General features: G+C 38.6%; 1 protein-coding gene across 2 annotated transcripts; it reads left to right on the forward strand.

Annotated features, from left to right (window-relative positions):
- The first annotated feature begins 358 nt into the window (after positions 1–358).
- lqfR (clathrin interactor lqfR) lies at positions 359–24258 on the forward strand. Of its 2 annotated transcripts, none has more exons than XM_069506819.1 (11): positions 359–563; positions 5862–6063; positions 7192–7320; positions 8000–8108; positions 8944–9069; positions 10058–10142; positions 11046–11197; positions 13055–13259; positions 14315–14451; positions 16714–16854; positions 18262–22419. In XM_069506819.1, exons 1-11 carry the CDS (start codon positions 514–516, stop codon positions 21012–21014), a joined length of 4089 nt encoding a protein of 1362 aa, XP_069362920.1. In that variant the 5' UTR covers positions 359–513; the 3' UTR covers positions 21015–22419. The 2 variants fall into 2 exon arrangements, with proteins under 2 accessions (XP_069362920.1, XP_034837171.1); XM_034981280.2 differs by lacking the exon at positions 18262–22419 and adding an exon at positions 23813–24258 and having other exon boundaries at positions 364–563.
- The last annotated feature ends 1294 nt before the right edge of the window (positions 24259–25552 follow it).

Raw genomic sequence — 25552 nt, forward strand, 5'->3', positions numbered from 1 at the left:
ATGTTGGCAGCAAAGTCTATAGGAAAGTGTGTACATACCATAGATTATCTACTATATTACTACATACCTTTAAAGCGTGAGTGAAGCTCAAAGCCTAAAAAGACTATAATCCGGACCAGAACTGGTAAGTAGTATTCGTAAGAAAAAAAATTAAAGTTACCAGTCAATAATGCAGTGTATAATTTGTATAATTCATAAATTAAAAATGTTTCTTTTTATTATGAGACGGCAATGACGGAAAGTTAAATAATTAATTAACCTCACGTTATTAATAGAAGTTAGGTTAAACTTACACGATTGGATAAATTATTATAACTCGTTTTTCGTTTAAAAAAATATCTCTTTTTTTGTTGTAATAGCAAGTAGCAAGTAGCAACACTTTATAACTCGCCATTTTGCGAGAATGTCAGCCAAATCATCATCTCGAGTTTTTATATAAAAATTTATGTTATTTTACGTGAAATTACTGTGATTTAGTTTTTTTATAATAATACACAACAACAGTGCAGTGAAATGGATCGATTTATAAGTATGTGGAAGGTCCGGGAGTTGGCGGATAAGGTGTAAGTAATGACAATATTTTAGACGATTTTATGTAAATTATTACCATCATTCGCTTTATAACTAGTTATTTATAGATTCATTAACTTGTGTGTACGAATATCTAGACGTTTTATCTAATAAACTGCTTTAAACACTTTGTTGTTTCGAAAAATACTTTATCAAAATCTTGTCTCTAAAATTCTTTGAAAGCTAGGTGTTTTCGAAATACATAATATTTCCTTATCAATTTAACCAATGCAATTAGTTAAGGATTAAGATAAGAGATGAGATTTGAGCAGGTCTAACTTTTAACGTTAAAGTCTTGACTGTTAATTAGAAAATGTAGGTATTAAAATGCCACTTAATATTATTACCAGGTCTCAAATTAGAACAATTTACACAGGTGTTTAACGACGTCTAATGTCTTATTGATAAATAACTAGAATTTTAAACGTGTGCTGCTTTAATGATTTAAATTTTATGATGACTTTTATAAGTATAAAACTTAAAATTAAACTGATTAATGATTTTGATGGCCATCAGACCATGTAAAACTTCTTCAACATAATATGTAGGTACTTCTTGTGTGTTTTAGAGATTAAATTATATATGTCCACTGGTGGACATGGGTCTCTTTTAAGGACTTCCACACAACACAGTTATGTGCCACCTGAATCCAGCGGCTCTCTGAAACTTGTTTGATAGTGTTGTTCACGTAGTGGGTCTTCCAACACTCAGCTTGTCAGTGTTAGGTCGCAAAACTTGGGTCTATCGGTTTGAAAAACTATGTGCCCTGCCCATTGCCACTTCAGCTTCACAACTATGTTGAAAAATTAATAAATTCATCTAGTATTACTGTATTCAAATCTGTCCATTTAGTTTAGACTAGCTTATGCTTGCGACTTTGTCCGCGTGGACTACAAAATTTCAAATCCCTATTTCACCACCTTAGGAGTTGAATTTTCAAAAATCCTTTCTTAGCGGATGCCTACGTCATAATAGCTATCTGCATGCCAAATTTCAGCCTGATCCATCCAGTAGTTTGAGCTGTGCGTTGATAGATCAGTCAGTCAGTCACCTTTTCCTTTTATATATATAAAGATTATAAAATAAATTGTAGGTCTTGACTGATAGTTGTGGGGTAGGGTGCAGATTGTGGGAGGGTAAGAATGACCCTAAAGCCTTGTTTTTTATTTCAATAGGGTCTTGGACTGTAGTAATAAAATGATGTGATTTTTTTGTATAGTGGTAGTTTATGGGGCTTGAATCAGTACCCTTATTATAAATGCGAAAGGGTGTTTGTTTGTTGGTTTTTTGGTTTGTCCTTCAATCACGTCGCAACGGAGCAACGGTTCGGCGTAATTTTTTGCATGCATATAGTTAAGGACCTGGAGAGTGACATAGGCTACTTTTTACCCCGGAAAATCAAAGAGTTCCCCGGGGTTTTAAAAACCTTAATCCGCGCGGCTGAAGTCGCGGGCATCAGCTAGTTCGGAAATAAATATTTGATTTTTGAGTTTTGACGATGAAGTGCCTAAATTGAACAAACTTTAAACATTGTAGTTAAAGTTAGTTGTTGCGAGTTTCAAACAAGATGTATGTAAACTGACTTTCAATAGTTTGTAAATTCATGGACGGCACTCTGAACAATGGCCTGACTACCATAAACACTAGCTTATCTGTATATATAAAATTCAAAGTCCTGACTTATATATCAACGCACAGCCTAAACCGCTGCTCCTAGAGACATGAAATTTGGAGGATCTGTTGTTTGTAAAGAGTAAGTATCCACTATGAAAGGATTTTTCATAATTCCATCCCTAAGGGGGATAAATAGGGTATGGAAGTTTGTATGAAAGTTCGTCATTTTTAAAGTTACATAGATGAAAATTGGTATTCAGGCTTTCGGTTTAGATAAAAAATACATATTTCACGATTTTCGAAAATCCTACTCCCAAGGGGGTTAAATAGGGGATGAAAGTTTGTATGAAAATCCGTCATTTTTCAAGTTATTTTCATTTCATATCCATCAAAATTGATATTTGGGTTTTCGATTACAAAAGAAAAAAAATTTATAGGTACTTATTTCAGGGTTTTTGAAAATTCTACCCCCATCACGGCGATTTTCTAAATTCCACCTGAGCTAAACCGGGGCGAGTCAGCTAGTAAGCAATATGGGTATGATATAAAATTGCTGTACAATAATCAAGCAGAGCTCTTTTAATTAAATACAGGGCACATTATCTATTAATAAGAAAACTGTTTTTTTTACTTGATTACAAGACTGCAATCTCACCTAGTGGTGAGTGATGAGTTGATGACATAGTCTAAGGTGGCAGCGGGAACTTGGAAGGAGTGTACTGCAGTTACATACCATACCCCTAATGGCATCGTACCAGAACGGTAAATTGCTTAGCGACACTGCTTTGCTGGCTGAGCTGCAACCAGACCAGAGACAATTAAGAAAATATCTATTTTTCCCCTGCCGGGAATCGAGCCCACGACCCACTCAATACTACAGCACTAACAACTGCCCCAGGGAGCTCGTAAAAATCTAGTCTAGGCATCTTATAGCAAATATATTAGAGATTTAGAATCTTAGGATAACAAATTGACCTCTTTTGATTAAATACTAGCACATGCTCTTTGTAAGAAATCTGTAGATATGAGCTAACAGCAAGGTAATATAATGCGTACAAAATGAGTTCCCACGCGCCATTTTAACTTTGTGTGTCATTATTTCAAACTGGATTATGCACGCGACTTCGTCCATGGGACTACACAAATTTCAAACCCCTATTTCACCCCCTTAGGGGTTGAATTTTCAAAAATCCTTTCTTAGCGGATGCCTAGGTCATAATAGCTATCAGCTTGCCAAATTTCAGTCTAATGCTGTGTGTTGATATATCAGTCAGTCACCTTTTCCTTTTATATGTATATTTTTATGTGAACCAATCCTTGTATATGACAGTTGACACAGAGTTAAAATGGCGCGTGAGAACTCATTTTATATGAACAATAACAAAATTAATTTGTCTATAGATTAGTGACATATTGTGACAGTCACATTACCCACTGATAAATGATAATAGTATTTTGGTGATAACACTTATCACTTGTAACTTGTAAGGTGTTTTATTGTCTAATCTAAAAACAGTTTTCTATACTAACCTCATGTATAGTATGCGACAGGTCGAGATGGCAATCAGGGAAGGAACGCCCCGCACACCCGCATGGCACCCGCGCTAACCCAGTGCGGGCGAGCGCTGGTGACGTGCGGGGCGTCCCCCCGTGTCATACCCCGATTGCTATCTCAACCTGTCGCGGATTATACCTAGGTTTATTTAACAAATCACTTATGATATTTTAAGATGTCCAAATATCAAAATAAAAATCTGCAGCATGTGGAAGTCCCTACAAGAGACCTATGTCCAGCTGTGGACGTCTATTGGTTGATGATGATCATGTCATAAAAAGTTTGGTAACCCATCCAGTTACTGATTTGCTTCAACGTTGCTTTACCTACGCGATCAGTGTATTGAGTATACAATTATGTCACTTATTGGGCGATTTCTGCAGGTCGATTTCGTAAAACCTGCATCAATCATCATTATTACAACTGCAATTGTTGTGATTGGCTGAATTTATGGTATTTTTGTTGCAACAATGAATTGTAGCCAATAGTGAGCGAGCCTCTACCAATCAGAAGTGATTGCGATCGTGACATTGTAACTGTCATTCTACCGCGATGGAGCCGCTGATAGGTGGCGTTAACCATCCATATAGTAACTTGAGTCAATGTTGATTTACCAACACAATCAATATATACCTACGATATCACAACAAGGTCACATGCTATAAGCGTATGTTTTCGATGTATTTTGTGCGCTTTATCGTTACACAATACCTCCTCAGCCTTGGTCGCCTTTTACATAAATACCAATTGCATCACTTTTTTTGCAATATGGTACCTACTTTAATTAATATCACTATTCACTACCCATCCATACTAATATTATTAATGCGAAAGTGTGTCTGTCTGTCTATATGTCTGCTAGCTTTTCACGGCAAAACAGTTTGGCCGATTTTGATGAAATTTTGTACTGAAATAGCTTACATCTCGGGGAAGGACATAGGCTACTTTTTATTCCGGAAAATTAATGAGTTCCCACGGGATTTTTAAACACCTAAATCCACGCAGACGAAGTCGCGGGCATCATCTAGTATTATAAATGCGAAAGTGTGTTTGTTTGTTGGTTTATTAGTTTGTCACGCCGCCGCAACGGATCGACGGAATTAGTGCATGAATAATATAGTTAAATTTTATCTACATTTTAACCTACTTTTTATCTGGAAAATAGGGTCTTGGACCAATACCTATCATTATGGAAATTGTATTTTGTAATTTCATATTTAAACTTGATCATGATCATGATCAACCCATCGCCGGCTCACTGCAGAGCACAGGCCTCCTCTCAGAGTGAGAAGGGTTTGGCCATAGTCTACCACGCTGGCCATGTACGGATTGGTAGATTTCACACACCTTTGAGAACATTATGGAGAACTCTCAGGCATGTAGGTTTCCTCACGATGTATTCCTTCACCGTTAAAGCAAGTGATATTTTAATTACTTAAAACGCACATAACTCTGAAAAGTTAGAGGTGCGTGGCGCGTGCCCGGGATCGAACCCTCGACCTCCGATTAGAAGGCGGACGTCCTAACCACTAGGCTTTCAAAGCTTATTTTAATTTACTACATAATTTATGTTTAAACTAGGGACAGCGGTATATACAGGAATTGTACTTACAACAGTACAATTTCACTTCAAAAATACTAGGAATCGAACCCGGGACCCCATAGGGTCTCACTCTCATAGTCAACTTGTGTTAGGTACAGAATGGAAGTATACTAACAGAGAAAGCACAACGATAGCTTGAATTTTTCCGTTATAGCGACATCTAGGTTGCGACGTAAAAACTAAATACCTTTTACTAAGTTTGAAACTTGAAAGGATTATACAATTTTTTATTTCCGTGACATACCTAGTAAAAAATATGTACAACTAAAATGGATTTTGTATAGTAGAATCCCGGCTTTCCTCACGGTAAATTAAGAGCGGTTACGCACTGCATCCATCATAGAATGTATGGTAGTTTATGCACTAGATACGATTCGCTTCGGATGCAATGCAGTACGTAACTGCTCTAACAGTTTAATAGGTAGAGACGGGTATTTCTAGGGTTCCGAACCCACAGGGTGCGCTGCGGCGATTGACGTATGCTCTCATAACTCCTAAACCGGGCCCTGTTGTCCTCAGGACCAACGTGGTGATGAACTACACAGAGGTGGAGGGCAAGGTGCGCGAGGCGACGTCCGACGAGGCGTGGGGGCCCACGGGGCAGCAGATGCAGGAGCTGGCGCTGGCCACCTTCACGTACGAGCATTTCCCCGAGGTCATGTCCATGCTGTGGCGGCGCATGCTGCACGACAACCGCGCGCACTGGAGGCGCACGTACAAGGTGACGAGCTCGTGCTGTGCTGTGGCGACTGCACAGAGGTGCGCGAGGCGACGTCCGACAAGGCGTGGGGGCCAGCCTATCTTTTTGTTTTTAGGGGTTTAATCAAAGGCAGATCAAAGCTGACTATGTCACTCCCTTAAGTGGGCTCAGTTCGGTGCTTTCTTCATACAAACGTTGGAGGGTAATTACTACATTATTTGATATTGTATGCTCAAAACTAAGTATTATATCGATTAATCTCGTCATTATCTAGGTTTATTGATATATGAAACATTAAAAAAAAAATATGTTTTAAAGTTACGAGCCTCAAAAGATTCCTATTTTAAGACAAAATTTATGACAACTTTGGGCGTTAATAAATAAGATTAGGGGTATGAAAATTGTAAAGGAATTTAACATTAGACATACTTTATTTATTCATTAGTTGAAATAACTATACTTTGTAGACATAAAGCTAGTAGTTTTTTCTCAAAAATACTTTTCCTAAACCCTTGATTTCGGTGAAAATCATCGTGCCTCTCACCTTTCTCATACAATGTCAAGTGAAAAGCAAACAGGTACGGTCGATCGTACTGCGTCACCTTAAGTTTAACAGTTCCATAATTACATTTCAATGAGCGACCGCGCGTCCTTTGACAGTTGGCCAGCTAATGGACTGCCCCACTGGCCTGGAGCACCGCAGAGAAGTAAGCTCTCTTTGCGTGTTCTATCGCCTTTATAATGGGGAGTGCTCTGAAGAGCTTTTTAACCTCAGGAACCCTCCTGGGGTTAAAAAGTTCAATTCAAATTTCAGCCTCACCACCTGGGTGTCTGGTGCAAGTCGACCACCCGAAGGTTGTGCCAGATCCTTCTCTCCACGCACTGCTGTGGAATCAACTCCCATCGGCGCTGTTCCCACTAGATTACAACATGGGATTATTCAAGGGGCGGACCAACAAATTCCTGAAAGGCTGGCAACGCATCGGCAGTTCCGTCCAGTAGTTTGAGCTGTGCGTTGATAGATCAGTCAGTCGCCTTTTTAACCGACTTCAACTTTCAACTTCAACCGACTTTCGGTTCTCAATTCGTCGGAATCTTTTTTTTTTTCTTTTATATATTTAAGATAAATATTGTATTTTTTATTTCCAGTGTCTCCTGCTACTGAGCTACCTGGTCCGCAACGGCTCGGAGCGCGTGGTGACGTCCGCGCGGGAACACATCTACGACTTGAGGTCGTTGGAGAACTACACCTTTGTTGACGATCTGGGCAAAGATCAGGTAAGTTGATAAGTCGAACTTCAGAACTACAACCTGACTAGTCTTAAAGACACTGTATCTCTGGTAAAATTTATTTGTAGGGTTCCATTTCTCAAAACATCGTGAGGTGAAGGAAAACATCGTGAGGAAACCTGACTTTAATACCTAACCGTGTTTGTACACTAAAAATAAAAATAATTTAATTTATTAATTTTTTTAAATATCTTATTGAAAATATTACAATAAAACTTAAAGCTAGCCTTTTTCATAAAACGTTCCTTTTATTAAAATCCATGAGAGTAAGAACTCTTTTAACGTCGACACTCCTACACGGCCATTCTGACCATGCGACCGTCCACGGGCGCTAGTAAGCATTAAGCACAAACAATTTCCAATAGAATAGAATAGAATGTTTTTTTATTCATGTAAACTTTTTAAAAGTGCTTATGAATAGTCAGGTAGTTTTAATTTACCATCGTCGACCAATCGTCAGAACATCCGCTGAATGAATATATTATGTATATTACAAGAGTTAATATAGTTCTATAATAATATTTTTTGGGGCCGGTGCCAATGAGGGTGCCATTATGGAGTCTCAATAAAATATGAAGTAAGTACTTATAGGCGATTCGCGCAGATATCGAAGTCGGTTTTTATTTTTTGTATTTTTTTTTAAATATTAATATTATAATAATTGTAGGGTATAAACGTGAGACACAAGGTCCGCGAGCTGATCGACTTCATCCAGGACGATGAGAGGCTCCGAGAAGAGAGGAAGAAGGCCAAGAAGAACAAAGACAAATATATCGGTGAGTTTGTAGCTCCAAACCATCATCATGTACGGGAGCGGTGTGCAGGATCGACCGTACCAAAGAAAGATCTCCCACCGAGCGGTTGGTTGTGCTCGGTAGCGCCAGCTGGGCCGACGGTTGTGTCTTGAAACTTCTTAATATTATAGTCCAGATTGCAGAAAACTTCGTTAGTGCGAGTACTGTCGGCGGTACATTTGTTCGGGACTACGTCATGTAATGTTATCGATTGAACAGCGCCATCTAGCTTCTACTGTGGCAACCGCCACAATCATATAGGTCTCTTGTAGGGATTTCTCTGCAGCTTGATGTCGCTTGGTGCGGGTTGCGCCTAGGGTTCCGTACCTCAAAAGGAAAAACGGAACCCTTATAGGATTACTTTGTTGTCTGTCTCTCAAGAAACCTATAGGGTACTTCCCATTGACCTAGATGCATGAAATTTAGCAGGAAGGTGGGTCTTATATCAGACATGAGGGGAAAAATCTAAAAACCGTTAATTTGTGGTTACAGCACAAGAAAAAAATTAAAATGTGTTCATGAACAAATATTGCTATTTTCAACTTTCGAAGTAAGATAACTATATCAAGTGGGGTATCATATGAAAGGTCTTCACCTGTACATTCTAAAACAGATTTTTATTTATTTTTATGCATCATAGTTTTTGAATTATCGTGTAAAATGTCGAAAAAATACGACTGTAGTACGGAACCCTCGTTGCGCGAGACTGACTCGCACTTGGCCGGTTTTTTAAATTCAATTCAATTCCCAATTCAATGTAACGTACTCGTAATAATATTAACTTCATTATGATAGTATATTATTATTTTGTTGACAGGGATGTCGTCAGAGGCTGTAGTGATGGGTACTCGCGGCGGAATGGGGGGGATGGGAGTTATGGCGGGGGGTGGGGGAGGCGGCGGAGGGGGGTGGGGGGAGTACAGCGACAGGAGTACCGGTTGGGGTGAGTAGTTGTTTTTTTTTAAAAGTTAAATGACTAATATTCCCCTTTCCTCTCCAACTAAGCGTCAAGCTTGTGCTAGGAGTAGGTACGACAATAGTGCAACCGGCGGGGTTTGAACCGTCAACCTTTCGGTTTTTAGTCCGCTCCGTTACCCGTTGAGCTATTGAGGCTGTGTGTGCGTTGATAGATCAGTCAGTCAGATTTTCCTTTTATATTTATGTCGGCAGAGAGCTCTAGGATCGTCTTATTTCCTTCTATTGGGCGTTTATCTACAGGGTTATTATGTGGGCTAAATAGGAACGCGAGATACGATTCTACACAAGCACACAAGTCTTTTCTCCTACCATGTTCAAACCATATTGTTTTTCTTACGTCTCCATGGTAATAGAATAGAATAGAATAGAATAGAATAGAATGTTTTTTTTTATTCATGTAAACTTTTTAAAAGTGCTTATGAATAGTCAGGTTTAATTTACCACTGGTTCGGAATGCCGTTCCTACCGAGAAGAACTAGCAAGAAACTCGGCGGTTGCTCTTTTTAATTTTTCAATTTACAATGTTATTATACCGTACTATACAAGCCATTGCAGCCCCGTGCATTTCTGGAGCGAGTCAAATCCAAGCTTTTTTATCGTTTACATAGTCTGCGACTGTATAATATGCTTTTTTTAGGAGCATACTTTTTAACACATTTTTTAAACTTGTGTAAAGGCAAGTCTAAAATTGCTTGTGGAATTTTATTATAAAATATTACACTCATTCCCACAAATGACTTTCGCACCTTCCAGAGGCGGAGCGCAGGAGTAGCTAGCTTATTTCTGTTTCTAGTTTGCCTATCATGGAGATATAACCATGATGGATGGTAACCCAGATTGTGTCATAATGACTCCTCCCTCCCTCAACGTCACTAGACAACGTCTGCGTCCCGATTACTGCCTATTATCTCCGACATAATTATATTTAGACGATATTGTCTGTGTGTATACAGATGATAACAAGGAGAGGAACGAGGAGGAGGAGTACGAGAGGGGGGAGGACTCCGACGGCGACTACGGACACCGGAAACCACAAAAGTAACATCATCATGATCAACCCATTACCGGCTCACTACAGAGCACAGGCCTCCTCTCAGAGTGAGAGGGGTTTTGGCCACAGTCTACCACGCTGGCCGTGTGCGGATTGGTAGACTTCACACACCTTTCAGAACATTATGGAGAACTCTCAGGCATGCAGGTTTCCTCACGATGTTTTCCTTCACTGTTAAAGCAAGTGATATTAAGTTAGAGGTGCGTGCCCGGGATCGAACCCCCGACCTCCGATTAGAAGGCGGACGTCCTAACCACTAGGCTATCACAGCTGTACTAGGCTATCACAGCTTTAGTAGCAAGAGTAACACTTTTTTCTTATTATGAGTACCAGTAAGCTACTTAATACGATATTTTATATCAAGCAAGTAAAAATCTAAAAATTTATAAACAAGATAGTGGGGCCGATTCTCTTGTACACAATCTCTAAACTAAACTAAATTAACAGGTCTAAATCTAGTGCTATCCTTTTCCGCAAGCAACATTATGAATGGGATAGCAATAGATTCAGACGTGCCATTTTAGTTTAGTTTAGAGATTGTGTACAGTGGAATTAGCCACATTATTAGCAATAAGCAATCGAAAAATGTTAATTTCAAAGTACAAAATCATATAATTAATTTTATAATTCATTTTTAAGATTTCACTTTTTTCATCTGTTCTACAAATAATCAAAACGCATGATACCGTAGCCGCCATGTTAATTCCGACTGTGACGTCACATGGATTGAAATTGTAATGTGTTTCACTAAGAAAACACCGTTGCTTACTAATCTGTGTGACGTCATGACAGCTCATGAACCTAAACAGATGGTGGGTAGCGTTTTCGCGGCGACATTTCAAATGCAAAATTTAAATGCATTTTCCAGAGAACTTATAAACTTTTTCCAGAGAAAACGTATACCGCGATGCAGAGGTGATAGCAGAGAGTCCGCCTCGCAGTGAGAGGCCGCGGCTAGACAGAGACGGCAAGACGTTGAACATCAGCCTTCGCAGTCCCGCGCGGAACAAGCCCGCCACGCCCATCAAGAAGATAGACTTGGGTAAGACCATAGAGCAGAAACAAAGAGGAGATGTTGTATTAAGATTTCCCTATGAAATATCGAGTGACATTTTGCGGGGTGAGGGGTTGTGGAACGCCGCCCACTTCTCAATTTTCCATCTGCGGGTTAGTAGCAAAACTACTCGCTTAGCGACCTAACATCGATATATTGATGTCACTACATAGTTCAGCTATCTCACACTAGATGTCATTTTCTAGAACTATTTTAATAATTACGTATAAATTACTTACAAATGAAATGTGATACCATTCATAGCATCAGAACGTCTGTCTGAATAACTTTGACACGATAAAACACAACACTTCATCCTTTTGTTCTTAAAAACGCGAAAACACACCGATAATACGAGTCTCAATATATGTGAACCTGACGAACGCAGACAGCATACTAACTAAGGCCCCGCCCACAGTGATGACGTCAGGACCTAGTTGAAAATCACAGTGCACAGTTGCTTAGGCCAACTCCTCTTTGTTTCTGCTCTGTGGGTAAGACTGTAGTGTTTCTGTAAACCTAGGTAACTTTATACCAGCCATATCTAAACACCTGTATTTGGTCACACATGACACTTTGTAAGTCCCGCAAATTGCTATTGCGCTGGAACCATGTTTCATTAGCATCGAAATGACGTCATTTTGACGTCAGCCGAAATAAAATATACTATCAGCTCGAAACTTCAGTTTAGTGCTGACGTCACCAAAATGGCGGCGACTACGCGCACTAGCAATTTGCGGGACTTATATTATTTAACACTAGCTTATGCCCAAACACCACGTTGGCAGATTTGGTGATAAAGTTATCACCAAATCTGCCAAAGCCCACGACTATAAGCTTCACCACCACCTCAACGTTGAAGCAATCCAGCTGCTTGACGTAACGGAGACAGTGAGAAGACTAAAAAGGACCAAACCTTTTGAGTTAGTGTATAGTGATTAGTGATAGTGTACATAGTGTAAGTGCTGAAAGTACACGTGAACAAAGTGTCATATCTCAAATCAAGAAAGACTAAGATGCGTCAGTGGACAATTTCTTAGTATATAAGATAATTTATAAGTTTAGGTTAAAATAAAATTACTTATTAGTCATACATGAGGCTAGATCGTAATATAATTGAGTAGCTAGCTAATTGGCACTCAACAATAAGGAAAAAAAAAAAAAAAAAAAAAAAAAAAGCTTATGCCCACGACTTTGTCCGCGTGGACTATACAAATTTCAAATCCCTATTTCACCCCCTTAGGGGTTGAATTTTCAAAAATCCTTTCTTAGCGGATGCCTACGTCATTATAGCTATCTGCATGCCAAATTCCAGCCCGATCCGTCCAGTAGTTTGAGGTGTACGCTGACTAACAAAATGCCGTCGTTTATCAATCCGTGTGACGTCATGACAGCTCATGAAGCTAAACAAAATGGCGGCTAGCGTTTTCTCGGGGAAATAATTCATGTTTATATCACTTATCGATCGAATATTGTGAATTTTTTTGTAGTTCCGGATCAAATTAAGACACTTTAAAAAAAAAAAACAGTTGAGTTGAGAACATCCTCCTTTTTTTTGAAGTCGGTTGAAAAGGTAAAATACCCTGTTCACACGTGATTTTTGAGAACGAAAATTCAGTAAAGTATGTCAAAGTCATAAAAGTTTATTCAAAATAGGTAATAAATAAATTACACTTTTTGATAGTCGGTTGTTGCATCTGTAAGACTATGATATAGGGGTGATAATTTTTACGCGACCTTAAAACTGCGAGGGTTCCAAACGCGCCCAGGTCTGAGAAGAGCCCACAACAAACACAGCCGGGTATGCTTCTGACTTATTCTTGAATCTGCGTGATGTGTTTCCAGGTGCAGCCGCGTCGTACGGCAAAGTGGCGCCCTCCACCCCCACGTCCACCCCCGTCACCGCACCCCCCACCAATAAGTCCCAGGAGCTGTTGGACGACCTGTTCAAGACGTGCCCCGCGCCCAGCCCCACGCCCAGCGCTGGGAACACCAACACCAGCGGAAACACAACTGGCGGCGCATTGCTGGAAGATGACTTTGATCCCAGGTATGCCTAAAAAATGACTTCATACACGCCATTTTAACTTTTCCTGTCAAATTTCATGTCAATAGTACGATTTTTTTTTTTTTATTATTTATTTTAGAAAACAAACAGCTAAACATATTACATAGTTTTAAACTTAATCTAGAAATTTCATTAAGCCACTGAAGTTTTCACACAAAAAAAAATTATAAATAATTCCTACTTATCCCGATCAGGTAGATATAATTATATTTAACTTTGGCACATACAAATTTTAATTTAATTTAATTTAAAACAACTTTATTGTTACTTTTTATTTTTTATAATTTTAGATTTACAGAGAGTAAGAATACAGGATACACTTAAAAAACAAAGGGTGACCTTATCACTAAAGTGATCTCTTCCAGGCAACCCATTACTTAAGAACTTATAGAACTGTAAGACGGGGAGTCGCAATGTACAGTTGGCTCATAGAGTTAAAATGGCGCGTGAGGAGTCATTTTTACGCATTATGTAAGGGTTTTTCAGCCACAAATTTTCCCAGATTTTTTTTAAAAACGATTAACATTTCATTTCTAATTAATTATTTTAAATAATTATGTTACATTAACTTTTATAATTAATTAACTCTTTTAAATTCGAGATTTTTCATTTAAAAAAATTTATTTAATAAACTCTGATACACACTACACTGTGTTATTTTACAAGCTGTTTTTCATTTTTTAAATCCACACACGAAGTTTCAGGCATCAGCTAGTCGAAGATAACAATGGCACCGATTCTAAGCACAACCTAATTTTAAAGTATTCGCACCCTCTTCTTACTATTGTAATATGAAAAGGACAGAAGCAGTTTGACATTTCTAAATTTAATTTTTAGATGGTAAATCCGTGATTTTAGCACGCACTCGCGAACCTACTGTTTAAATTTGTATTGTTCACTAAAATTTAGAGTCTTTAAATGTGAAAGTCATGTTCCGTTCCTTTTTTAGCATTAGTAAAAAGAAAAGGATGCAGATACTCTAAATTTAGTTTAGAGAGAGACTAGTGAATCGGGGCCAATGTATCATTGTTTTTCAGAGCCGGCGAACCGAAGCCCGAGCCTGAGTTCGGGGACTTCACTAACGCGTTTGGAGCACCCCAGGAGGCGCCCGTGGGCAGCTTCGCGGATTTCAGCGCGTTTGATAACAACAACGCTTCAATCGCCTCACTAGCAGGTTACTTTTTCTTATAATTTTTAGGGTTCTGTACCTCAAAAGGAAAAAAAACCGGCCAAGTGCGAGTCAGACTCGCGCACTAAGGGTTCCGTACTTCAATCGTACAGCTCGTTCCAGCAACGCACAAGACTGCAAATACTATTTTATACATGGCATAATTTTGTACCTATATCAAATATTTGAAAAGAGCAACCGCCGAGTTTCTTGCTGGTTCTTCTCGGCAGGAAAGGCATTCCGAACCAGTGGTAGATGCATCCGACTATTCGTAAGCACTTGTAAAAGTTTATACGAATAAAAAAGATTTTCATTTCATTTTCATTTCATTTCATTTCATTTCATTTCATTTCAATCGTATTTTATAGACATTTTGCCACGATAAAACAAAAACTATTATGCCTAAAAATAAATAAAAATCTGTTTTAGAATGTATAAGCAAAGCCCTTTCATATGATACCCCACATGGTATAGTAATCCTACTTTGAAAATTGAAAATACTAATTATTAGTTTATGACCACAATTTAAATTTTTTGTGTGATGTGACCACAAATTCACGGTTTTCAGATTTTTCCCCTAAAGCCAGTTATAAGACCCTCCTACCTGCCAAATTTCATGATTCTATGTAGGTTAACGGGAAGTACCCTGTAGGTTTCTTGACACACCGACAGACAGACAGACAGCAAAGTGATCCTATAAGGGTTCCGTTTTTCCTTTTGAGGTACGGAACCCTTATAGGATCACTTTGTTATTTTTCCGTGTGTTTGTCTATCTTTCCGTCGTGTCTGTCAAAAAAAAAACCTATAGGGTACTTCCCGTTGACCTAGAATCATAAAATTTGGTAGGTAGGTAGGTCTTACAGCACAAGTAAAGGAAAAAATCCGAATCCGTGAATTTGTGGTTACAACACAAAAAAAAAATTAATAACTAGAAACAGTTATTTCCTGTACGATGGTACGGAACCATTTGTACGCGAATCAGACTCGCACTTGATAAGAAAAATCTATAATATAATTGTTTAGTTAAGTAGTTAGTTAAGTTCTTTTTATTTGTCTAGATATTTTGCAAATGCTGTGTACACATTTTATAGATACATTTGTCAGCCTGTGTTTGTCTATAAGTGTCGTAGTTTGTGTTAAATTAATGTATTGTGTGTGTTCCTAATAAATAAAATAAAATAATATAAAAATGAATCGTTAAATGTGTTGCTGATCGCAAAGCTCGAGAACAGCTGAACCGATTTCGCTAATTCTTTTTTCATGATATTCCTTGAAGTACGAGGATGGTTCTTACAGAGAGAAAAATTTAATTCAACCTCCCCCTCAATTTTCTAAACTCCACCCGAGCGAAGCCGGGGCAGGTCAGCTAGTTTTTAATAAAAATACCTATACTTCACCTGAAATTCGGAATATTTTTTTCTGGGAAAAAAAAAAAAAAAAAGCAGGTTATAGTTTATACCCTGAATTAACACATAGGCTACACTTGTCATCCCGGAAAATCACAGGTTCCGTCGGGATCTTTAAAAATCTAAATCCACGCGAATGAAGTCGCGGGCATCATCAGTGGCGGGCAGGTCATAGAGGCATAAATGCACTGCTTACCCCAGTTGTAATAGCTCAATGCATATTTTTCATTATGACCTGTCAGTAAACAGGTTTCTACCTAACTAATGCCTACCCTGGCTTCAAACACTGTGCACGCCACTGGGCATCATCTAGTACAGAAGAATTGGGAAGACAAATAATAATAATAATAATAAATCTTTTTTATTCAAGTAAACTTTCACAAGTGCTTTCGAATCGTCGGATGCATCTACCACTGGTTCGGAATGCCTTTCGTACCGAGAAGAACCAGCAAGAAACTCGGCGGTTGCGCAAATAATTATATTACTTCAAAACTGACAAATTTTTGACGACCTCCCTGTCGCAGTCGTGAGCGCTGTGGTCTTATTAGTGGGAGGTCCCGGGTTCGATTCCTGGCAGGTGTTTGGAATTTTATAATTTCTAAATTTCTGGTCTGGTCTGGTGGGAGGCTTCGGCCGTGGCTAGTTACCACCCTACCGGCAGAGCCGTGCCGTCAAGCGATTTAGCGTTCCGGTACGATGCCGTGTAGAAACCAAAGGGGTACGGGTTTAATAAAAACTGCCATATCCCTTCCAGGTTAGCCCGCTATCATCTTAGACTGCATCATCACTTACCATCAGGTGAGACTGCAGTCAAGGGCTAACTTGTATCTGCATTAAAAAAAAACTGATTTCAAATTTCCAGCCGCCCCGGCATCGAACCTGGACCTGTTGAGCGAGCTCAGCCCCCCGCCCACCGCACCACCAAGCTCGATGGGATTCGACCTGGACTCCCTCTCGGGGCAATTCACCGCAACCAGCCTGGCACCTACCCTGCAACCTACGGGTTAGTAACCACAGAACTACATATATACAGGGTGTAACGAGAACGCTGGCAAAAACGAAGACAGGTGACAGTACTGATGATTACTGATATGATACCACAAAAATAACCGGCCAAGTGCGAGTCAGACTCGCGCACTGAGGGTTTCGTACTACAATCGTATTTTAGCGACATTTTGCGTACAAAATCAAAAACTATTATAAAAATAAAAAAATGTTTTTATTTCGACCAACAAGGATCATATTGGTGTTAGTAATTACACGAAACTATTAAAATATTATGCCTATAAATAAATAAAAATCTTTTTTAGAATTTACAAGTAAAGCTTCATATAATACCCCACTTGGTAGTTGGTATAGTAATTAGTAATCTTACTTTGAAAGTTGAAAATAGCAATATTTTGTTCATGACCACAATTTACCCTGTAGGTTTCTTGACAGACAGACAGACAACAAAGTGATCCTAAAAGGGTTCCGTTTTTCCTTTTGAGGTACGGAACCCTAAAAACGCGAAAAAATACAAAAAATCCTATAATTATGTAAAAGTTCACGATATAATGCAAATAAAACATCTGACTAACGCTAGAGGTCAACGAACATTGCGTAAATAGGCCACTCGGAGTCAATGCCGCGTCTTAGGCGGGGCGTTGACCCGAGTTTTGCGCGCTATACATTGCGGGATTGAAAAATATTTAATCACTAAAACTACAAGTATAAGGCTGATGGTTATTGGATTGGATTGTGTTTAGGTAGTATAATAATTAGCGCTAAGTTTTTCCTAGCGTTTTAATTACACCCTGTATAGGTAGGTTTAGTTGTTCTTAGGCCAATATTGAAGATTGAAATAATGAATGAATTAATAGTTATTATAATTGAATTCAAAGCAAAGCGAAGGTTTCTAAGGCATAATCCCGAGCGTAGCGAGGAGGTTAAATATATTCTGCCGGAGAACAAAATATTTTGGTCCTGATTATTGACATACTATTTTTCATCACTACCTACATATAAGAAAAAAAAACACACATAAAGCAAGAACGCGGACCAATCAGAAGAGAGAAAGCTCAAACTACTAATGCCAATTTTCGTTTCTCGAATAAGTATGATGAAATAGTATATTACAGTCTAGGCCGGAAATAAAGCGATTGCAAAGCAAAGCAAAAACGTTTTACTAAATTGTAAAGCTAAAAATAATTTTTAATATGAAATACATGTGACAATTAGACAAGGATTATATTGTAAATATGTAATTATTTTATATTATACTCAGATCGCCTCACCGTGAATTTTAATTAATTTGTAAACTCGGATCGCATTATTATAAGTGTAAATTAAAATTAAGTATAGTCTGTAAAACAACTTGGTGTTTGATCATATTTACCTTTGGGCACATTCAGGAATTCTTTATTTTCAGGAGATGTCGTGCAACTGCCGCGCACACACAAACAAACAACTGAAGAACACCTCCAGCTAAATATACGGAACTTTGTAGACATGCTACGCGCTATCGATCGAATCAAATCCGAAAACGACGTGCTGAACGTCCTGAGTTGCTTCGATAATATCAAAAGCTACCTGCCCGGCCCTTTGACGGTCCAAAAAGTTCTAAAAAACGACCCCAAAATATTCAAAACAGAAATAATTGATCTATATTCGGAATTATTAGGGTCCGTCGTCAGAATTTTGCTACCACACTGGCCCTCTTTCAAAGATGAAGTAACATACTTGTTTACTATAGAAGAAGGGTTCGATATAAGTAATGAAATATTGACGAATTTATGTGGATTTTTGAAGGAAGATCGTAATAATGTTGTTCTGGAAGCATTGGCACATATAACAATTAAATATGCCAAAAGTGATGCGATTCTAGCGTCTATACTTGATTGCAGTACCAACATATGCGACGAAAACAAAAAAATAGAAATTCAAGCTGAGTGGGAGAATTATATTCAAATACTGGCAACTTTACCCGAAAGGATAGCAAATAGACTAAAAACGACAACTCCGAAAGAATTTTCATATGAAAACTATTCTTTTGTTCTAATTTTTCACATAGTAAGATGTATAGATTTCATGTCCGAAAGTAGTTTTAGTCAAGGCACACAATTTGATCTGACATACTTATCACTTTTAGTGTCTAAATTTATTACGAATTATAGTTTGAGCGATTCAAAAGCCATTTATAAATTGGTAGACATCCTAATTGCATGGACTGATAACAATAATGCCGATCCATGCAAATTTGTAAGACGAAAGTTAATTCAGACGTTGTTGAATCGATTAAATCGACAAGCGATCGATAAGATATCGCTCGTTTTACTCAAAAGAAGCCCGATCAATTATAGAAATCGAGAGCAATGTATTCGATATTTACTCGGAAACAATATCGATTCTAACAAAGATTGGCACGAAATACTGACTTTTAGGATACCGTTTTACGTACACCCAAAAAACTTCAGAGATACTACGATACCGGAGAATTTGATCTATTACGTATCGACCTGTAAAAATTCGCTCGAGATTTTGACAGAATTAGTTTTGAGGTTAACCAAAACCTGGGCAGATGTCCATTTGAATAACGTAGCGAATATTGATCATCATATGCACACGTCTATTCTACTTGTACTCGCGGTTAAATATCGTGTAGTTATTTGGCGGCAACGCAAAAGTTCTTGGGATTTGAATGAAGTAAAAAAAATCCTGTTGAAAGGCATGTCAAAACATTTAGACGTTATATCTCAAGAGTTTAGAGCTGTAGGAATGGCTACCGTAGAAATTCTACTTAAAATGCTTATAGAAGTTGATGACGCAGATAAAAAAGCAGTAGATGGTTTGAACTTTAGTTTCGATGAACTAGGCCCAGCTTGTATGGAGATATACGAAACTTTGAAAAAAGTCACTCAAAAATGTCTCATAGACGATAAGTTAAAAAAGCCGAAAGTAAATGTGAGGATAATAAACGTAAAAGAAATCTTGGATGAAATCGCCGATGTAATATCCGGGAGTGTAGAGAAACCTGTTCAAAATACAATAGTAACTTGCGCGGTGAAAGGGCCGGAGCAAACTAAAGAAATAGTTAAAACTATTATCTCAGCCAAACTAGATGCTTTAGGAAAAAAGCAAATTGCAGAGGAATTAGACTCAGATGATGATTTGCAACCTTACGACATGAGCAATGATTTGCCACTAACGGCTAAGAAGAAACCTAATTATTTAAGAGATCTATTAGAAATTATAAATGAAGCTAAAGATCAGGAATCATTCGAAACCGCTCTCGCAACTGCTGAAGAATTGGTCGCTAAACAACTTAAGAACGAAGATAAAAAACTGGCTATCGAACTTTTAGACGTTTTCGTACATTTGGACGAAAAGTTCCATGTCGATAAATTCTACAAGATTAAATTGAATACGGCCGTGGCAATAGTGTGCGCCCAACCGGCAGTATGTGCGGAACATTTGTGCAAAGAAATACACGCTGATATTGGCAGATATTCGATCGCAACGAAAGTATTTATGCTCGACGTTTTCACGGAGGCTGTCGAAAGAATCGCTGATAGGAAAAAGAAAGAAGAAACAGAACCAGTCGAGCCAACAACCAGCACCGACAAAGAAACAAGTAAGGAAGAAGTTTTGAGGCAACGATTGTTGAAGAAAACTAAATATTTCCATTCGAAACAACCTCATCCGTTTTCCAAAGCCAAGAAAAACAAATTCGCTGCAGTCTCCGACCACTTTTTCTACCCGTTAATCAGTGGTTTCGGATACCGACAGTTGACTTTAAGTCATCACAATATGAAACAGGATATCGATAATTTGTTGCTGTTAAGATATTTAGCAGCCGTCGGCACGGTTATGATGGCATCGAAAAATTGTCCAAAAAGTCACGTCTACTGTCGAGAAATTATCCAAATGGTGTTATACATACGATTTTCTCCAGACCCGAAAGTCCAAATGTGTGTTATATCGATTATTGCAGCGATCGTTTTGGTTTTACCGGAATCGATGTTGAAAGGCGAGTTCTATGATACTATTATGGAGCTGTCGTCTTGGCTAGTCGATTTATTGACGAATGTCGATTTGACTAATCGATTTGGCGGAGCTAAGTCCGAAGCGGCGATTTTTGCTGGCGAAGTTTTGCATTTGATTCAAACTTCTTTGGAGGATTAAAACATTTATAAACACTAGTTACGATAGTAATTTTTTAGAGTAAGGGTGCTGAGTAATTAACGGCAGCATAAACGACCACTTGTGGCAGGTTAGACACTACCAAAATAGTATAGTCCGTACAAAATGACTCCTCACGCGCCATTTTAACAGTTGACCCAACTGTCATATCAAAAGTACGGTAGGTCGATTTCGTAAAACCTGCATCAATCATTATTACAATCTTAATTGTTGTGATTGGTTAAATTTGTGCGATTCTTGTTGCAACAGTTCATTGTAGTCAATAGTGAGCGAGCGTCAACCAATCAGGTGACATTGTAGCTGTCATTATACCGCAATCGAGCAGCGGTTCACCTTTGAAATCTAAATATATAAAAGGAAAAGGTGACTGACTGATTGACTGACTGACTGACTGACTGATCTATCAACGTACAGCTCAAACTACTGGACGGATAGGGCTAAAATTTGGCATGCAGGTAGCTATTATGACGTAGGCATCCGCTAAGAAAGGATTTTTGAAAATTCAACCCCTAAGAGGGTGAAATAGGGGTTTGAAAATTGTGTAGTCCACGCGGACGAAGTCGCGAGCATAAGCTAGTAAGGACTAAAATGACAGACTACTTTTTGATGACAGTCTTGTATAAAAGACAGACATGAAATTTGATACATAAAGTTAAAATGGCGCGTGAGGAGTTTTTACGCGGACGAGGACATTTTACGCGTTATTTAATCTTTTTGACAAGTAACAGCATTTCTAATTAACTTGTCGACAGAATAAAGATAGATTTATTGTTGAAACCAGACGCAAAAATATAAGTTAAGGCAGTTGTCCGACCGCCGACGATGAACGAGAAACGAGTAGAACTGGAAACTTAAACGAGTTGGCGATCAGCGGGAAGCGAGTGTGTAGTTTCGATAGTTTTGTCGCCGGGCTATGAGCGAGTGTGCAAGTGCGACGAGCGATTACTCGTGCCGTTCACCCGCGGTCGCTCAGTCCTGTGCAAACCTGCGCTCGCGTTACACGTGTTCAAGCGAGCGAGCATCGCTGAACGAATATCGCTGAGCGAGTTTATTTTTAAAGGCTCGTCGCTCAGCGACAACACTAGTAAAGCGAGTCGTCGCCGGCAGTGTGAACAGTCAGAGAGCAACTTTTGATATATGCCTTCTCTTTCGTATACACGGAATGTACATTTATTGTGCGTTTCTTGAAAGAGAAAATCGCCGATAGTTAGTCGTTTTGTCGCTGGCGGTCGGACCACTGCCATAATATTTTAAGGAGCATAGAATAATTTTTTTAAAAAATTACTAATTTTTGTCGTAACTATAAGACCTTTATGCTTTAGGTGTTTTTCTATGCGATTTCAAGCCTCGTAGAGCTTCGTCCGAACTGATCGATTATTTTAAACTAGATTATGTCCGCGACTCCGTCTGCGTGGATTTAGGTTTTTAAAAATCCCGTAGAAACTAGTTCATTTTCCGGAAATAAAATTAGCCTAATAGTACGCGACAGGTCGAGATGGCAATGCGGTATGAGGCGGGGGTCGCCCCACACACCCGCACGTCACTCGCGCTCGCCCGCACCGAGTTAGTGCGGGGCGGGCCCCCCCCCCCAGCCGATGCCATTCGATCTGTCGCGTACTATTTTATTTTATTAGATTTGCCAATGATAAATTGTAATAACATTCACAATCATACTATATGTATGAGTACACAAAAACTCAGCGGCCGTTAACCATTTTGAGTCACCAACCAATCAAAAACGAAACTATGTTTTCGAATTGAATTCCGAATGTTTTTGATAACATACAGAAAACAAAGTTTCATGTGTGAATTGGTTGGTCACTCAAAATGGTTTACGCCCACTGAGTTTTCGTCTTTGTCCTCTACGGATACAGTAACTAACTTCCTCCATGGGTAGAGTATAGTATAAGTCCCGCGAATTGCTATTGCGCCGGAACCATGTCTCATTAACATCGAAATTATGTCATTTGACATCAGCCGAAATAAATATACCATTAGCTCGAAACTTCAGTCTAATGCTGACGTCACTAAAATGGCGGCCACACGTATTAACAATTTGCGGGACTTATTTGGATTCCCAGTAAGGACGAGGTTATAGTTTTTAAGCATTTATTCTCTTTTAGTTTAGTTTATAAGTAAATAGTAATTTTAAATGTTAATAAGGTTTACAATTTTGCCTGTTTGTACCCACCGTGAGGCGATATGAGAATAAAGTTTCTTGGCTTTAAATTTATTTATTTATTTCTTCAACCCATATTAATTATGTCACATGTATTACATGAAGAATCCGTATAGAAATCTTTTTCATTTTGCAAAGGTTTTAGGGTCGACGCATACCCACAGAGTGGAGTGAAGCCAAGTTTTTTTGATAACAACTTAAATGTAGCTCAGTGTAGTTTATTAGTATATATTAAAATATAATATTATGATGACTAAACTCATGTGTTTGTCGGAGTATGCCCGACAAGTTTCGAACTCATCCGGGGTAATTTTTCAATAAGCCTCTGTTTGTGACGCGGTGCCAAGCAGACTGCGAGGCGTGCGGGTGCGACACGCAAGGCACGCTGTAAGGGAAACTATAATATTATACTTTGTTATACTGTTAAAATTAGTGAACTGAAAACAAACTACAAATAAATAAAGCTTTTTTTGAGTTGTTATCAACAAAGACGCTCCACTCCATTCTACCGGTGTGCATTGTGCCTTGTAGTTGGGACCGTTGCTTCGATAAATAATTATGTAGGATTTTCTTGTTTATTTCTTTTATCCCAAAATAACAGGTCTCCAACCGACACCAGTAGGCCTCCTCCAGCCGATGTCGACCCAACAACAAACGCAACAAACCCAACAAACAACCAACAACAATCAGGCGAAACCTTCCACGAAATTGGGCGCAACGTGGGCTGACACCTCTGGAGCTATAAACATAAATGTTGACAATCTTCTAGCCCCGAGATCCCCTAAAGCGGGGCCTGCACCCTCGATAAATCAGCTCAAATCAAGTCCAAACAGTCCAGCACACAAACCAACGCCAACTGGTTTGCCGCCAATGAATTGGCAAACACCACTAAACAACAATTTCCAACCCAACTTCCAAAACAACCGCGCGTTCGTTAACCAAGATAATTTGCTCCAATGATATTTGTATTTGGCAGATGTTTGCCAATCTGGTTGAGATGGTTTGGGGGCGATTGGGACGTGGGTGTGAGAGAGACAGGTGTATATTTTGTTGGATTCTAGAAAGAGACAGGGCGTTTTTATCATTGTAAAAATTATAGTGCCGTTTAAGCTTAAAATGCTCAATAAAGCTTAAATACATTCCATTTTTTTTCAAAGTAGTTTTGGATCCCACCTGTGGGACTACTGACTATAGTCGTACCCGCTTAGTTGGAGGGGAAAAGGGGGATATTAATCTTGTTTAAAAAATTTACAAGGTCCAATCGCCCTAAAAACCAAGTTTATAATTTCATAGGTATTTAAAAATGGTGGGTTTCTTAATTTTTGTACGATTTTGATATTATATAATAAAAGGCGGGATTCGAGTCGTTTTGTTAAGGCCCACCGCGTACAGCCCGAGTTGAGAAAGCTAAACTTTCGACTCGATTTTATGGGTGTATAAAGACGAAGACACATCATCGTGTTGTCGTGTGTTGTGGATTGACAAAAAAAATACTTGTCATCTCGGTACCGTTTGATCAGTACCGAAGTAAGCTAATAACAAATTAGGACAGGATTAGGTTTAGATGATTTTTTAAACTGGCAGAATTTAAGAAAAATATTTTAAGATTAACGTCTTTTCTTTCAACACCACAATATGAGCACGCGCCATTGGATGACGCCATCTATTAAAATTCCACTATCTTCGAGTGCTGTGCAGTCCTAGATTTTGTCGAATTTTTCGAAGACACTGAGACTTAAATTTAAGCCGAGATTGGCGCCGATTCTCTTGTACACAATCTCTAAACTAAACTAAATTAACTGGTCTAAATTTAGTTCTATCCTTTTCCGCAAGCAACGTTATGAAAGGGATAGCAATAGATTTAGACGAGCTATTTTAGTTTAGTTTAGTGATTGTGTACAACGGAATTAGCTTCATTGGCACAATTCCTGATTTAAACTAAAATGATAGAACTTAATCTATTACTATCCCTTTTATAATGCTTCCCGCTTAAAAGGATAGCACTATCAAACTATTAATTTAATTTAGTTTAGAGTTTGTGTACAACATAATCATATAACCATAACCATATTGAGGTCTCGGTCGGACCTTCATCTATGATTTCGATGTCGACTGTCGCATCATTTACAACACGCTACAACACGCTTATGTGTCTTCATCTTTATGATGGTGACGTGTGCTGTAAACTGATATACAGAGGTGCATATCAGCGTATATATCACAACATGATATTATGGTGTTAGACATTCTAAAGAGATACTTGTCATTGTCTATGATTAACACTTGTTGTCTATGCCTGGGCCATAATTTTGCCACCCTATTTATTAAAGAAACCTGCATG

The sequence above is a fragment of the Maniola hyperantus genome, chromosome 24 (assembly GCF_902806685.2).
Source record: "Maniola hyperantus chromosome 24, iAphHyp1.2, whole genome shotgun sequence".
Lineage (NCBI taxonomy): Eukaryota > Metazoa > Arthropoda > Insecta > Lepidoptera > Nymphalidae > Maniola > Maniola hyperantus.

Coding starts and splice junctions, on each gene's coding strand:
- lqfR (XM_069506819.1), top strand. CDS start 514: ATGGATCGATTTATAAGTATGTGGAAGGTCCGGGAGTTGGCGGATAAG. Junction 13,260..14,314: donor GAAGATGACTTTGATCCCAG/GTATGCCTAAAA, acceptor ATTGTTTTTCAG/AGCCGGCGAACCGAAGCCCG. Junction 16,855..18,261: donor ACCTACCCTGCAACCTACGG/GTTAGTAACCAC, acceptor CTTTATTTTCAG/GAGATGTCGTGCAACTGCCG.